Below are 14,746 nucleotides of genomic sequence, written 5' to 3'. Positions count from 1 at the left end.
ACGTAGAGATAAGAAAACAGCCGCCGGGGCGAGGTATCTATGGCGGCGTTCCCTTTCCCGCCGGAAGTTATGGCTATCTCTGACAACAGAGCGGAGGAGGGAAAGGTCCTTCGGACAATGAAACCATAGAGTGGGAGCGGGGAGGAGAGGCCGCTCTGCCTCGCTGGGAGCCGGAGAGCTCTATGCTGCGTGGCGGGGGCTCCAACGGGAGAGCTCGGGAGGCCTCAAGCAGCTGAGCGGCCAGGTGGGGAGAGAGGCCCGCTGGGTAGGTAGGGGCGGGGGGCAAGGGGCGGGGGGGGAGAGGTGCTGTCGGCCCCCAAATATGAGGGGGGGCTGTATACACACCTGGGTGGGGGAGGGGCTGGTGCCCCCCACAGCTGGGGAGCTGTTCAACCCCCGCATAGACGTTGCTGGTGGGGGCTTTCTTCCCCAATAAACATAGCTAGGATGGAGCTGGCGTCCTTCATACCTGGGGTGGTGTCCCCCCCAAAACACAGCGGGGGTGGGAAGGGTTGGTGGCCCCTAAGCTGTGGTGATATTTCTCCCTCAGTTGTGGGGCCACCCCAGTTATGGTGGTATTTCCCCTCCCACACACCTAGGGTGGCCCCACAACTGGGGTGCTGCTCCCCCCCATAAACACAGCTGGGTTGGGGGGGAAGGGCTGATGGGGCCCTCCACAGCTGGGTTGGCACAATTGGAAGAGGGAAGAGGCTGGTGCTCCCTACCCACCCTCCGCCATAAATGCATCTGTGGTGGGTTGATGTGCTCATTGCATGCATGCACACACAGAGATGGTCACCAGCAGGAGGGATGGGAGAAGGCCTGGTGTCTCTCCCCCCCCCCCAGAAAAACACCTGGGGTGGTGTTTGATTGGGGGGAGAACTTATTTTTCTTATTGCAGTTTAATGGTATTACAAGGTCACTGTTGTCCGCCCCCCCCCCCACAGCTGCTTAGGTTGAAGGGGAGGGACTGGCAAAGAGCTAGGTGGTCACCAAGATGGATGGAGGTGGGGATTGGGGCTGGTTTTTTGAGGTGGGGCTGAAAGAGGGAAAGTAAGGATGGAGGATCAAGTCACAAGGGCAGGTGCCTGGTAGGCATATTCAATGGGGTTGCCTGGCTCAGGAAGGGTGAGCATGTGGGGAGGTCAGAAGAATATTAATGGGGGGGGAGAGAGAAGAGGGAGCCTATGGCATGGCTAGTAGTGGAAAGGGGGTTTAGTGCACAGCTGTCAACGTTTCCTTTTTTTAAAGGGAAATTCCCTTATTCCGAATAGGATTCCTCACAAGAAAAGGGGAAAGTTGACAGCTATGGTTTAGTGTGTTAGGGTTGTATCCAGCTAAGTCCTACTCAGAGCAGACCCACTGAAATGAACAGCCAGGTCCATTCATTTCCATGGGTCTACTCTGAACATTGGAGACAACCCATGGACTCTTAAGGGAAGAGATGTGAAAATGGAGCCCCTTGTGCTGAGTGGATGGGGGTGATACCTGGGATTGGGGAGGCCTGAGTTTCAGGAAGGAATCAAAATGGTACAGCAGGGAGATCTGGGTGGTGGTGGAGGGACATTGACCTTTGCCTCTTTTTGGGAGATAATGGGGAAGATTGTAAGTCAGAAGAAGGTACTATGGATTAATCCAAGGAGGAGAGTATGGGGTGCATCTGCAAAAGATGGGGGCATTTTGCCTCTTTTAAGATGCAGATGAGACACACAAAGACCCTGAAAAGAGTATTACCCTGTGGGGATGGTGTGGGGCAGGATGTATTGTGGGGCAGGGAGAACAGAGGAGAAATATTCTGTGGGTAGAGGCAAGGTAGAGAAGGGAGGGAGGTCTAGAAGGAGAAGTCAGGCTGGCTAGCTGGCTAGCTGAGATCCAGGAAAGAATTAAAATGGTGCCTGGTGAGGGGGAAGGAGGTGCAAAGTTGTTTTATTGTATTTTTAATAATTTGTTGTAAGCCGCCCAGAGTGGGGTACAAATAATGAATTTATGATGATGATGATGATGATGATACACTTTGGGGTAGAAGGTTCAGAACAGGGAGATGCAACAATGCGAATTGTTTGGTGGGAGAAATGAGATTCTGGAGAAATAAAGACTTGAAGGAAAGTGATATTATTTCATAATTATTATCACTTTATTCGTAGGCCACCTTTTCCCCCCATCCCTCCCAAAATGATGCTCAAAGTGGCTTATTACAATGAGATCAGAATAGACAATTTCATAATAAAAGTAATAGTTGTGGGTTTGCTTTAAAGGATGGAGGAGATTTGAGGTTCTGGTGGGAGTAATTGTGGACATGGCAAAAATGTGAACAGGGCCTTGTGGCTTTGGGGAGGGAAGTTAGAATTCCACGGGATGTTGAGACTGTTCCTTTTTCAGACATGCATGGAGTACACCTTTATAATTTAAAGAGGGGGGGATTTGGTGTCAGGGCAAAGACCCAGCAGTCAAAGCAAGAAAGACAATACCGTACATATTCAAACCAGGAAAAAAAGAGATTGGCCCTGAATGTGCAGGAGCAGAGGAGGGAATGACAAAAGTATTAAACAAACATCCTCTAGGTTGTGTTGTTATGCTTTATGCTGAATGCACTTTGAACACAGTAAGGCTGCCCACAGGATCCTGGGAATTGTAGCTTACTGCTCCCAGAACTACAATTCCCACCACACTACAATTCCCATGATTCTTTGTGGGAAGCCATATGCTTTAAATGCATGGAGTGTGTGTTCACAGCCTCCCTCTTCTTCGTAGATGATGGCACTTTCTACATAGAAGAAGAAGAGTTTGGATTTGATACCCCGCCTTTCACTCCCTTTAAGGAGTCTCAAAGCGGCTAACAATCTCCTTTTCCCTTCCTCCCCCACAACAAACACTCTGTGAGGTGAGTGGGGCTGAGAGACTTCAGAGAAGTGTGACTGGCCCAAGGTCACCCAGCAGCTGCATGTGGAGGAGCGGGGACGCGAACCCGGTTCCCCAGATTACAAATCTACCGCTCTTAACCACTACACCACGCTGGCTCTCTACATGTGAAGTTTTTCTTAAAGAAAACACAAGTATGTTTCCCCTTGGGTTCTCCTCTTTTCTAGGGAACAAAGACTCTTGTGGCTAATGGATTTACTAATCCCCACTTTTGTTTCCAGAAGAGCGAGCGACTTTGCTATCACCAGGCAGCACTGAGTGGATTCTAGATCCCAAGCCCTTCCTCTGGATACAATCCGGATTGACGCCCTGCCACAGGTAGGAAGGGTTTGGAATTAATGTCACATCCCAGTGCATTATGCAGTTCTTTTTGCCCACAGTGTGGAAGTCTCAAAGTACTTGCTTTAAAAGTAACAAAGTTTCTAGTCCTCAAGGTGGTGGGAGGTAAATTTGAACACAGGGTGCCTGTTTGTTTGTTTTTTTAAGAAATCCTGAACAAGAAAACAGAAGATTGGGGGTAGCAACAACTCAGGGAGCAGGTTTCTTAGGATGTTTTGCACATGTACTCAGCAAAGAGGAAGGGGGTATCCTATATTCTAGCAGGCTGGCAGACTTTATCCTTGCATTCATCCGAATAATACTTTAAAATGTACAGTGAACAGCAGAGGGTGCAGTTTGGCTCTGTATGTCTCCCCTGTATGGCCCTCGGATCCCCGCCCGCATCCTGGTTCCCGTGGCCTGAAGACAAAGAAGACTTTTGTGAGTGGAAATAAACAAATATAATTGACGGGAGGAGTGACTATAGCAATGGCCTTCAGGTCCCCAAATAGCTATGTTTCCCACAGCTTGCTCAGAAACTGTATCCCAGAATTGCTTCGTGTCGTGGTCTGAGTCTGCTTATTTTCTCTTCCCCTTTTTCCTTTTTGGCTTCATCAGCAGGAAGTCAGTAAAGCTCTGTTTCTATGATGAGTTTTATTTGTTCTTATTTTTGAATGGTTTTTAACAATTTGTTTACGCTGCTTAGAAATTCTGATTGTTTGCTTGCTTGCTTGCTTGCTTATACCCCGCCTTTTCCCCCTGATAGGAAGCAAAGCTGCTTACAGGTAAAAAATAAGAGCCGCTAAAAACAGAAAAAGCAATCACTGAAAAACAATTAAGCATTGATAAAAATAAAACTGTATACATACATAGGAAGTACTGAAACCATACCAATAATTACAATAAAAACAGCACAGCACCAGCCCTTTCCTTAGAAGCAGTCAGTTCCCAAACGCCTGTTGGAACAAGAAAGTCTTCACCTGCCGGAGGAAGGACAACAAGGAGAGAGCCAGTCTAATTTCTGTAGGGAGGGAGTCCCAATGTCTGGGAGCAGCCACTGAGAATATTTAAATATTAAGCGTTATTTAAATGTCTTAAATAAATAAATAACGACAGAGCCTTCCTATACAGTGGCACCTTGGTTCTTGAACTTAATCCATTCCGGAGGCCCATTTGACACCCGAAACTGTTTGAAAACCAAGGCACAGCTTCCGATTGGCTGCAGGAGCTTCCTGCACTCAAGCGGAAGCTGTGTCGGATGTTCAGCTTCTGAAAAACTTCGCAAACAGGAACACTTACTTCCGGGTTTGCGACATTCAGGAGCCGGATGATTTGTTCAGGAGCCAAGCCGTTCAAGAACCAAGGTACCACTGTATGTGTGTGTGTGTGTGGTTTTTCCTGGCCAGGAGAAAAAGAGATGTGGGAACTGAGGTTATCACCTTGGAAGTGTTTCTTTCCCATCTCCATCCACCCCCTCTGCAACCTGAACGGTACTTCTTCTTTTTCTACAGGTGGGCTTTAGTTGTGCCAGCCCCACCGAAACACTCATGGCACTGAAGGCAGAAGCTCCCCTCTTGGACTACCTCAAGGTCTCTTTGAAGTGCAAAACGGAGAAGGAGAAAGAGAAAGTGGCCGCAGGGCATCTGCTCCCCAGCTGCCCCCCAGTCAGGCTGGATGGGCCCCACGCAGATCCCGTGGACAGAGGTGGGGAACGTGCCCCTCCAGGGCGCAGGACAGGGAAAGTCCCTCCCCTCGCATCATCCTAGAACTCAGGGATGCCCAACGAAGTCCGATGCTTGAGGACATGCAAAAGGAAATACTTCTTCCCACAGCGCATAGCTAAACTGGGAGATTCCCTCCAGCAAGATGGGGTGGTGTCCACCAACTTAAAAGAGGATTAGGCAAATTCACGGAGGACAAGGCGCACAATGGCTACCAGCCTCAATGGCCATGTTCTCCCTCCCCTGTCTGTTGCTGGCCACTACATGAATTAGGTGCTGGAGGGGCTGCAGGCCTGAACCTGCAGGGCTTTTATTGGGTTCTTAAGGTGGAAAAGGACCCCCAGCCTTGAGTTAGCCTGTGAAACAATAGTAAGAGCTGTTTGTTGCCATTGGAAAAAGCTTGAGCCAATTGAGGCTGACCTAGAAGAGAAGAGTGGAAGTCCTGTGGCTGCTCTCTAGGTAAAAACCACCGCGATTCCTGCTGGTAGGCCACACTGGCTGTGGCTAATGGGAGGTTCATTCCCAGTGCCATCCATAGGGCAGCCAAGGACTCTCTCTGCCTGCCCTGACTCCAACTCCCATCAGTCTCAGCCAGCATGATCATGGGGGGTGATGGGACTTGTAGTCCAGCAGTGTCTGGAGAGCATCTCTGTTAGAGAAAGGAAGGGGGCAGAGCGCGTGCAAGGAATCAGGGATATGGGAACTGTCTCCAAGGCTGGCGTCAGACCCCTCCTCCATCCCAACGTGCCCCCTTTCTCACCCCCAGGAGAGCGGCTGGTTGTAATCCCGGTGGCCGAGGTTGGCCCAGAAGAGGCAGGCAGCTCCTGGAGTCAGGAGTACCTGATTGCCGAGAGCTCGGGGGGCAGCCAGCCAGTGTGCATGGTGTGCGGCGGCAACCTGAGCGCCTCAGGGCCTGTGGCTGCCCGCAAACACATTCTGGAGCATCATGCCCACTCCTTGGACTTCAGCTTCGAAGAGAAGCGCAACATCCTGGAAGCCTGGAGCGAAGGGGTGGTGCTTCCTGAGCCAGAGCCACAACCTTCCCCTGCAGGTAACACACACCAACACAGATCAGTGTTGTGTTAAATGGTGCCATCTCCAGTTGAGTCTGGAAAAGGTTTTGGGTTTTGAGCAAAGTCGCCCTCCGTGTCTGCCTCTTCCATTTCCCCTGTGCCTCCTGGAGAAGGGGCTGGGGGTGTCAGTGCAGTTTGCCATCCTTTGGGGTTCCTTTTCTGGTCAGCAGAGTCACCCAGAAAGTCTTCCAGAATCCATTTCTTCACAATTCAGCTCTTCTCTTGGCGAACGCACACGTGGGAATAAACACACCTCCCATTTTGGTTCTTCTGAATGCATTTATTGTTGAAATAAATCTACATCTTATATAACCACTAGTCTAGTAAAGTAAAGTAAAACTATGTTCAGATAATCATTCTGTCTCGCTCTGCTCTTCAGCCGTCTGGCCAGAGCAACAGCCTCCAACATTCTCTCTCTCTCTCTCTCTCTCTCCCTGATCCATACCTTGCCTTATAAAGAAACCTGTTGATAAGGGGAAAACTTGTTGCAAAGGGCAGGCTTGTTGCTAGGGCAAAATCTTTAAAGGATCATTTCAAGTCATTGTCTAGACTACACTAACAGGATGTTGGCAAACGTTTCAGTGGAAGTGTTTTTCTCTGCTCTTTAGCCAAAAAAGCCAGGGCAGTTTGCAGACAACCAGTGATAAGGCGGAGCCTGCCCACAGGTTTACAGACTTTAAAAAAGACACAGCACAAAAGGAAAAAGGATTGGGAGGGAAAAAGCAAACTCGTGGACTTGTTTTCGCTTACATAGTGTTTCATAAATGTTCTTCCTGGCATGGAGAGGGGAAGCCAGCTCCCTGCAGCTGCGCCTTCTCTGGCCAGTGGACTGGGTCAGGCTGGTCTTGCTGTGATGTTCTTCCTAGAAGGCAGGAGACGCTGCCTTCCTTAGACCCCTGGATGGTGGCAGAGGTCCAGGCATGCTGCCTTCCATCTTTGCAGTCCCAGGGCAAAAGCTGAGTGTAGGGATCAAGAGGAGGCCTGATGGTGTTGAGGATTGACAGTGAAATAGCACTTGATTTGTGGGTTTTAGAGGCATGTAGTGACTACAGGCGTTGGAAGATATTGGCCTTTAGGATATTGGACAACGTAACCAGGAAGTTGTGTATTTATGCATGAAGAATGTATAGAAATGCAATCACTCTGCTTATGTTTGTGCCTGTTAGTCACTGGGAGAAACAAACAGCTGGCGAAAGCACTAAGGCCAACCTGGCACCCTCTGGGTGTTTGGAACTACAACTCTCATCAGCCCCAGCCATCCTGGCCATGTTGGTTGATGGGAGTTGTAGCTGAGAACACCCAGAGGGCTCTGGGTATGCAAAGGCTCTCCTAGACGATTGCCTATTGACTTAGCCTCTCTCTCTCTCTCAGCTCCACCCTGGATACCAAGATTCCTCCAGGCATTGCCTTGGAGTACCAATTCACATCCATAAGGGCTAGAAACTTGTCTCTTTCCTTTCTCCCTCCCCCTAAACGGAAGATGAGATCCTTGGGAGGCCAAGCACTCTGCCCGCTCCTGCCCATTTCCACTCTTTGCCGTGGAACAAACACGCAGTGCTGTGTGCCGCTTTTGATTCCCCTTTCTGAAACTATCCCCTGCCAGGCGACCCCGGCAAGAGCAAGCAGCCGGCTGAGATAGAGGTGCTCCTCGATTCGGAGGAGCGGCAGCCGGCGAGTCGGAAGCGTGGGCACCTGAGAGCGCGCTGCGGTGAGTGCTGGGGCCGGAGGTGGTGGTGGTGGTCGTCGCTTAGACGGGTCATCGTCATCGTTCTCAGACCCAGGACCCACTCGTAAGAAAAAGAGGGAGCTGCTGTCTGGCCTAAGACTGCCGACACGGACCGGCAGCGGCTCTCGGGGATTTCAGGCAGGGGGTGCTCTGCAGCCCCACCTGGAGATGCCTCCAGGGAGCTGAACCTGGGCCCTTCTGCAGGAAACATGTGAACTGTGGCCCCTCCCTTAAAAAACAAAATGAGATTCTAGTCCTCATGGTTCTGAATTTAAACTGGAAAATAGGAAGCTTCCTTACGCCAAGGGGTCTAGCTTAGTGCTGTCTACACTGACTAGCAGCAGCTCTCCAGGGTTTCAATTTGGGGGGCCGGGGGGGGGGGAGTTTTTTCAGCCCTACTTGGAGATTCCAGGGATTGAACCTGGGACCTTCTGGGTGCAAAGCACCGAGCTATGGCCCTGAATCCCTCAACCATCAGGACGACACCCCATTCTAATGTTTGTTTGTTTTTAATACACATGTCTGGCTTTAGCCTTCTATTTCCCAGGTGCCCAGGTGCCAAAGAGGGTGTCTCTGTACCTCTGGCTGTTGGGTAGAAGGAGGAGTCTTTGTGGCTGCAGGCTCGTCTTGTAGGGATAAGAGCCTCATGCGGAAATCCCTTCTTTTGCAAAGTGTGCGGGATGAGCGAAGCCTGGTGGCCACAGGCACTGCCTTCCACTTTAGCGTTGGAGTGGGATATGACTTGACTTCAGCCACCAGTTGAAGACCATGGACCTAACCCGTGGAACTGTTTTTCCTTTATGTATGCTTAGACCCTGAACGGCGATCACAAGGCCAGCAGAGGCGGCACAGCTTGAGCACCATCAAAGACACGAGCAAGCATCCCAGCAAGACCACAGGTTAGCAGCAGAGCTGTAAGGCTGCTTTTTAGAGTGGGGGCAGGTTTTCCCCTCCCCAAAGCAATGGAAGCATCTTCCATTCAGTCGCCGCCACCGTTCCTTCCCTTTGCGTGCCTAGCTGCCTCCTTGTGTGTCCACCCACAGGCTAGCGCTCCACAGAGGTGCCAAACATTCATAGGATCTTATCTGCCTTCCTCCTTGGCTCCTTCGAAAGTCAAGTTTCTAACCTTTAAAGAGGGGCATGACAGCATGCCATCAAGGTTTTGGTAATACTGAAAGCCTGAATTTGGTGGGTTGAACAAAACCATCCTTCATCCTTGCAAAAGTTGCTGTGTGCCCCTTCCCCAACACAGAATAATTTGCAAAATAGGTGGTGTGAAAATGTGGGTGGGGGGTGCAGAGTAGTTTGACGTGCGTGACTTATGCAGATTGCAGAATTTGGCTCTGCTTGGTACAGAGTACATATGTTTTTTGTGCTGTTGTTTTGGGAGGGGACAGAATAGGATTGTGTGGGTTACATCCAACTTAAGTTTCTTCCTCAGAGTAAACCCATTTAAACTAACGAACCTAGTGGAGCCATGTCCACCACTTTAAATGGATCTAACTGAGTTTATAGCAGTCACTTTCAGTGATGGCAGACTCAGGACTCTTCCCAGGCCACTTGCCTCCATGGCCTTGCTCCCGCACCCTCCTTGAGTGTTTTTGTCTGACCGGAATATGTCCTTGAATTCAGATTATGCCTCTAGCCTATCTTGATGGAAGAGAGAGAGTGGGGCAGGGGTGTGGGGAGTGTGACAAAGGTCCAATATGCTTTGCCCTCTTTCACCTCTGGCCCCTTCCACAACCTGTGCCACTTCCACACGGCCCCCAGAAGGCTGCCCAGAAGGGAATGCTGCCCTCGGGCTGGAAAAGTTGCCCAATCCTTGGCTTAATTCCTCGCCGCCTCTTTTCTTCCCAGGGAAGGAATGGCTCTCTGAATGTGGGGTCCCAGGCTCGGCACCTGCCGAAATCCGTATCTTCACGGACGGCACTTTCCCAGCTGGCTTTGCCTTGAAACTGTACTGCCGGACTCAACCAGGTGAGTAGTGCTTTGGCAGTCATACTTATAAATCTCCCTCCGTTAAGGAAAGGAGAAGGAAGGGGGGAGCAGGTAAAACACGTGCGCATTGCTGCCACTGCCGCCTGAGCCCAAACCAGCGGCATGTTCCCTGTCAAATGCAACATGCACACAGCCAGGCCGTCACATGAGGAGGTGGAGGCGGAGCCACGGTCGGTTTTGAGGGTCGTGTCCTGGAGGCTCAGACTTCCACTGACCTCTCCCCACCCTCTGCCTCCCATCCCATCGGCTTCTCTTTTCCCACCCTGGCAACTGGTAGTGGCGGAAGGAGCAGGGCAGGGTCAGGAAGCTGAGGAAAAAAGCTACCTCCTTGACGCAACAAGTTGGGCACCCAGAAATGTCCAGAGGGCCGCAGGCTGCCCACCCCACGCTTAAAACGGAACACTGGCCACCATGTTCTAACCCCTTAAAGCAGGTCTGGAAGACTCCAACTCCCATCAGCCCCTGCAAGCACAGCCAACGGCTAGGGGTGATTGAGTCCAGCAACATCCCAGTCCCACTCCCACCTGCAGAACTAGAGCCAAGGGGTGGAAATGGCAGGGAGCCAGGCTTCCTTGGGAGCTGTTGGTGGTCTTGCCATTGGCTTAAGGAGAGGTGGGATGGCCCTCTGCCTGGAATGTTGCAGATCACTGCTCCTTCCCGCTCTGTTATTCTGGGATTTGGGGAGCATTTTGATGGCACGGGTTCCTACAGATGGCCACAACGTATTGTCAATGTTGTTGTTACAGAACCACCCCAGGACTCTGAAGCAAAGCCAGGCCCAAGGAAGAGAGCAGTGGGTAAGTCTTGCCGCTTGTTCCAAATAAGGAACAGGCGCAAGGGGCCAAACTGGGTCGGATTTAGGCCCACCCACCACCCACTCTTCAGCTGACTGCCAGGGGTGCTAAATCCTGCTCTGGCTGCAAGTGCCTGTTTCCACAGCCAAGGCAGAATTGAACCCATTTTCCTGAGTGACGGCAGCTGACGGACGGGTAGTTGGGGCTGGCCAAAATGGACCCCCTGCCTGGCCAGGATTGACCTGCAGGCCAGAAACTCACCACCCCTGTCTTAGCACAAACAAGCGATGTTTCCTGTCCTTGCTGTGTTATGGTTTCCCCCCTGCTAATTGGGAGGCTGAATGTTATCTCCAATCTTGCCGGCTGTGTATCAAAAGTCACCAAAACAAGAGCAACCTCACATCACTGGCTTATTCCCTCCAAGCTCAGCCAAGGCAAGGCTGAAGCCCGGCTGAAAACTGGACTGGAACTCCTTCCGTCTCCCAAGGCAGGATTTGCACACCAACATCTCTTCTCTTTGTATATCCCTATTCTCATCCCTGCCCGCCCCCTGAGCTTTCTGCTATGCTTGGGGACTTCCCAGGGGCATCTCTGAGGTGTAGGTACTGCCCGCCAACTTGGATGGCTGTAAAAGAGGATTATACAAATTCATGATGCTTAAGGCTATTCATGACTACAAGCCATGGCTGCTCTGCTTTACTTCCACTGGTGGAAGCAGTAAATGAAGGCAGTACATGTCTCCGGGGACCAGCTGCTGGGCATTCACAGAATCACAGAGTTGGAAGGGACCATGAGGGTCATCTAGTCCAACCCCCTGCAATGCAGGAATCTTTTTGCCCAACATGAGGCTGGAACCCACAACCCTGAGATTAAGTCTCGTGCTCTGCCGACTGAGCTATCTGCGTGGATGGAGAGAGCACTTTTGTCCTCAAGTCCTGCTTAGCAGCCTGGATAGCTCGGTTGGTTAGAGCGTGGTGCTGATGAGTCCTGGGTCACAGGTTCGATACCCAGCTGCATATTCCTGCATTTCAGGGGGTTGGACTAGATGACCCCCAGGGTCCCCTCCAACTCTGATTCTGTGATCAGCTTCCCATAATGGGCATCTTTTTGGCCACCATGAGAATGAGAGGCTGGGCTAGATGGGCAGCCTTTGGCTTGATCCAGCTGAGCTCTTTTGTTGCTGTCTGAATGCTCACTTTTAGTTGTGAGAGCAGCTCAGCTGACAGAGCAGGAGACCCTTGAATATCAGGGTTGTGGATTTGAGCCCCACATTGGGCAGAACATTCCCGCATTGCGGAGAGTTGGGCCAGTTGACCCCCCGTGGTCCCTTCCAACTCTGGGATAGGTGGACTGAGCGAACGGCCTGTTGTTGTGCATTTCAATTCGCCGCCTCTTCCTCCCCAGATCGCAAATGCTCGGTGTCTTTACTTCGGCTCCACTCCACGGATCCTCCTCCCCGCCAGCTCTGCCCACCACGGGACCCTGCCCCTCGCGCCCTGGCCAACTCCCCTGGCAGCAACGCCAAAGATTGCGATGCCAAGCCCCGCCGGCAGCGGGCGGCAGCGGGCAGCGAGGATGCCCCTCTCCTGGCCAAGAGCTTCAACCCCACCTGGCGCGCCCGCTTCCTCGTGGACTTTGACGCCGCGGCCAACCACCTGGTCTGCATGGTGTGCGAGTACCCTCTGCGCCGCGTCTGCCTGGCCACCGTCAAGCAGCACATCCTCCAGTGCCACGCCGAGACCCTCCACCTCCCGCGGGAGGTCCGCCGCACCATCCGTGAAGTCTGGGAGAGCAGGGGCCAGTCCCCCTCTGCAGCCCCCAGGAAATGAAGGGGAGCTTGGCCGTCACCCGTCCCACCCCTCCAATATGCCAATGTGGCGACGTAAGTCGTTGGACTGGCCACCCACGGCAGCTGGGGGGTGGGCGGGTGGAAGAAAGGTTAGGCACCCAGTTACTAAGTGGGGTTCATTCTTTCCCCTCTCGGGCTCCCTGCCCAGAGGGCGCCTTGTTCTTGTCTCGTTTCGTTACTCAAGCATGTTCGGGGGTCAGCCACGGCCTCTTCTGTCTTTGTGCCTGCCCTCCGTTCCCCACCAGTCTGCCTGATCACTACCACGGAGGATGATGGGAGGAAGGTGAATGTTTTGTGTGTCTGTGTGGCAGGAGAGGGAAATGGCCATCGCTGCCTCGCCTCCAAAGGTTTGGGGGAGACCCTTCACATGGCAACTACCCCCACATACACCCCATGTGTTCCCAAAAGTTTGCCTCTCTGTCTCCCCAGAGAGAGCAGGGGTGGTGGAGCGTATCAGGAGGTGGGGCTCTGCCTGACCAGGGACTCCCGCCCCCTAATCGGTTAGTTTCCACACCAGCGGAACAGGCAAGGGATGCCTCTGGCTCCTTCCTCGGCAATAATGTTTCCCCCTCCCTGCCCCTCCACTGACACTCCAGCTAACAGGGCACAGTACTTGGGACCCATGGCAGGGCAGGATGAGGCTTCACACCCTGTTATATGACTTTTAATAGGCACACACCTGAGCGGGGAGGGGGGCAGCGCCATTGCCCAGCACCTTCCCAGGGATGAGTTACACTAAAGGGAATCTGAGTTGTTATACAAAGGAACAATAAATTATTTTTATGATACCCTCCTGCTCTCGCTCTCTCCCTCCCTCCCTCTTTCTGTCTTAATTTTCTTTTCTGTGTTTGGCTGGCATGAAGAACCTAAGAGCAGCCACGCTGGGTCTGGCCAAAAGTGTCCCATCTTCTCTAGCATCCTCACAGAAGCCAACCAAGCGCCTTCCAATAGGTCAAATTCTTTGTCCCATCTGGTTCTACCTAAGCCCTTTTACTGGAGCCAATCCAGGGGCCTCTTCCATGCTAAACACAGAATCCTAGAACTGTAGAGCTAGAAGAGATCCAAAGGAACATCTAGTCCATCCCCTTGCAATGTGCTTCTCCCACTGAGTCGGGGCTCCTCCTATCCCTAGGCCATGTTTGTCATGGGGCTTTTGTTTGCCTGCAAAGTCTCCTTTAACTGGGTCGTGCCCCCTGCTTTCCTGGAAGGAAGTGGAAGGGTAGCTGTAGAAACCTCTGACTTACTTGTGTGACTAAGATGTAGCTTGCTATATACAGTGGTACCTCGGGTTAAGAACATGCCACATTTTCTCTTCCCAACAACCCTGGGAGGTTAAGATAAGCTAAGTAATATCAGCCAGCTCTAGGTTACATGATGAGCATTGTCTCCAGGCAGAGTCATTGTGGCTAGCAGCTATGGATAGCCTTGGCTAATCCTCTCTTAAAGCTATCTAAGTTGGCTCCTGTGGGAGACAGTTCCTCAGTCTTTTAACACCAACAGATTGGTCAAAGGCAGATTTCCGTTCAATTCATTTCCTAGCAATTACCAACATGGAGCTTTCATAGCATCTGCAAGTGGTGGGCTGTCTGCCACAACCCCAATATCCCTTTTCCTGGTCAATCACTGCCAGTTCAGGAAGCAATCAGCATGTATGTGAAATTAGGATTCTTTGGGCACAATGAATATCACTTTTGCAGGTGCTTGCATATTGATGCAGTTCTTGCTAGCTGCCATTAGGAGGCGCCCTTCACTGCAGGAGAGGATGCTAGATCTCAAAACGGACTAACCACAATGTTCTAACTCAGGGAGATCCCTCCGTGGGCCGGATTGTGCGCACGTGTGAGTGCACACGCCCGCGATTTCCAGCATCTGCATCTGTGCAGACGTGATTTCCAGCATCTGTGTCTGCACAGGTGTGATTTCCGGTGCGGCAGAAGCAAGTCCCTGCACCGCACTGTGCCGGTTTAGTGCAGCGCGTGAGGACTCACCAAGTGGGTGGCTCGGTTCAGTTCGGGGGTGGCTCGTGGGCCGGTTAAACGACCCCAGTGGGCCGCGTGTGGCCCATGGGCCTTAGGTTGCCTACCCCTGGTCTAACTTAAGATTCAGGAGCCTCAGCCTGCTGTGGGTAGATGTGACTAGTGCAGAGTCTACCGCCTTGGCCTTCATTCCAGTGCAGTAAGAATGACAGTGACCAGCTCAGGTAACCCTGCAAAATGTACCCAGCGCTGGGGATCAACCTGTTGAATTCCTTCTGGATCCACTTTGTGCACTGCGGACTTTCAGTGGCAGCTTGCAAACAGCTACTCGCCTGGGGCGAGTTGGTTCAGCAACAGCTGACCACACGGAGA

The 14,746-nt window shown here is 51.9% G+C and overlaps 1 protein-coding gene across 4 annotated transcripts; it reads left to right on the top strand.

Annotated features, from left to right (window-relative positions):
- SPINDOC (spindlin interactor and repressor of chromatin binding) lies at nucleotides 1-13,186 on the top strand. Of its 4 annotated transcripts, none has more exons than XM_083591870.1 (9): nucleotides 1-244; nucleotides 3,141-3,237; nucleotides 4,749-4,941; nucleotides 5,725-6,009; nucleotides 7,635-7,739; nucleotides 8,570-8,656; nucleotides 9,615-9,734; nucleotides 10,502-10,552; nucleotides 11,954-13,186. In XM_083591870.1, exons 3-9 carry the CDS (start codon nucleotides 4,785-4,787, stop codon nucleotides 12,376-12,378), a joined length of 1,230 nt encoding a protein of 409 aa, XP_083447996.1. In that variant the 5' UTR covers nucleotides 1-244; nucleotides 3,141-3,237; nucleotides 4,749-4,784; the 3' UTR covers nucleotides 12,379-13,186. The 4 variants fall into 4 exon arrangements, with proteins under 4 accessions (XP_083447996.1, XP_083447995.1, XP_083447998.1 ...); XM_083591869.1 differs by having other exon boundaries at nucleotides 1-265; XM_083591872.1 differs by lacking the exon at nucleotides 7,635-7,739 and having other exon boundaries at nucleotides 3-244.
- Nucleotides 13,187-14,746: the final 1,560 nt, after the last annotated feature.

Source organism: Podarcis filfolensis, assembly GCF_964270895.1.
Source record: "Podarcis filfolensis genome assembly, chromosome: 16".
NCBI classification, from domain to species: domain Eukaryota; kingdom Metazoa; phylum Chordata; class Lepidosauria; order Squamata; family Lacertidae; genus Podarcis; species Podarcis filfolensis.
This window is presented reverse-complemented; position numbering and strand designations above follow the sequence as displayed.